General features: G+C 26.1%; 2 protein-coding genes across 2 annotated transcripts in view; one reads left to right on the top strand and one right to left on the bottom strand.

Moving 5' to 3' along the window:
• Positions 1-542, top strand: part of LOC108692323 (N-sulphoglucosamine sulphohydrolase) — a 2,665-nt gene extending 2,123 nt beyond the window's left edge. The window contains exons 8-9 of the mRNA XM_018200521.1: positions 58-271; positions 378-542. Coding sequence (XP_018056010.1) covers positions 58-271; positions 378-542 — 379 coding nt within the window. The remainder of the gene's footprint in view (positions 1-57; positions 272-377) is intronic.
• LOC108692352 (THAP domain-containing protein 1-like) overlaps positions 205-552 on the bottom strand; it is a 3,783-nt gene continuing 3,435 nt past the window's right edge. The window contains exon 6 of the mRNA XM_018200569.1: positions 205-276. The gene's annotated coding sequence lies outside the window, so the exon portion shown is untranslated. The remainder of the gene's footprint in view (positions 277-552) is intronic.

The following is a 552-nucleotide window of genomic DNA, read 5'->3' as shown; positions in this document are numbered from 1 at the left end:
TATATATATAATATGTATGTTTATTAAATATAATACGTATTATATATGCTGTCTTCTGTCAGAGAGATCATACTGTGAAATAATTGATATTTCATTTATAGAACCCATAGAAAATAATACGGCAATCTTTGCTAGCCAAACACATCATGAAGTTATCATGTATTATCCTATGCGTGCAATTAGAACTAAACGTCACAAACTTATACATAATATCAACTATAGAATGCCATTTCCTATTGATCAGGACTTTTATGTATCTCCGACGTTTCAGGTAATCTGAAAAAAAAATATCCAAAAGATCTTTTTTTAACTAGAGTTGAAATTGTTTTAGAACAAATTATTAGTATTCATAATTTATTATTGTATTATAAATGCAGGACATTCTAAATAAAACAAGGAATCATCAGTCTCTACCATGGTACAAAACATTAAAGAAATATTATCAGAGACCAGAATGGGAATTATATGATTTAAAATATGATCCAGAAGAATTAAATAATATAGCCTCAAAAGTGTCTGCAAAGGTAGTATTATATATATAATTATTATATA

Source organism: Atta colombica, unplaced genomic scaffold, assembly GCF_001594045.1.
Source record: "Atta colombica isolate Treedump-2 unplaced genomic scaffold, Acol1.0 scaffold7, whole genome shotgun sequence".
Classification (NCBI taxonomy): domain Eukaryota; kingdom Metazoa; phylum Arthropoda; class Insecta; order Hymenoptera; family Formicidae; genus Atta; species Atta colombica.
This window is presented reverse-complemented; position numbering and strand designations above follow the sequence as displayed.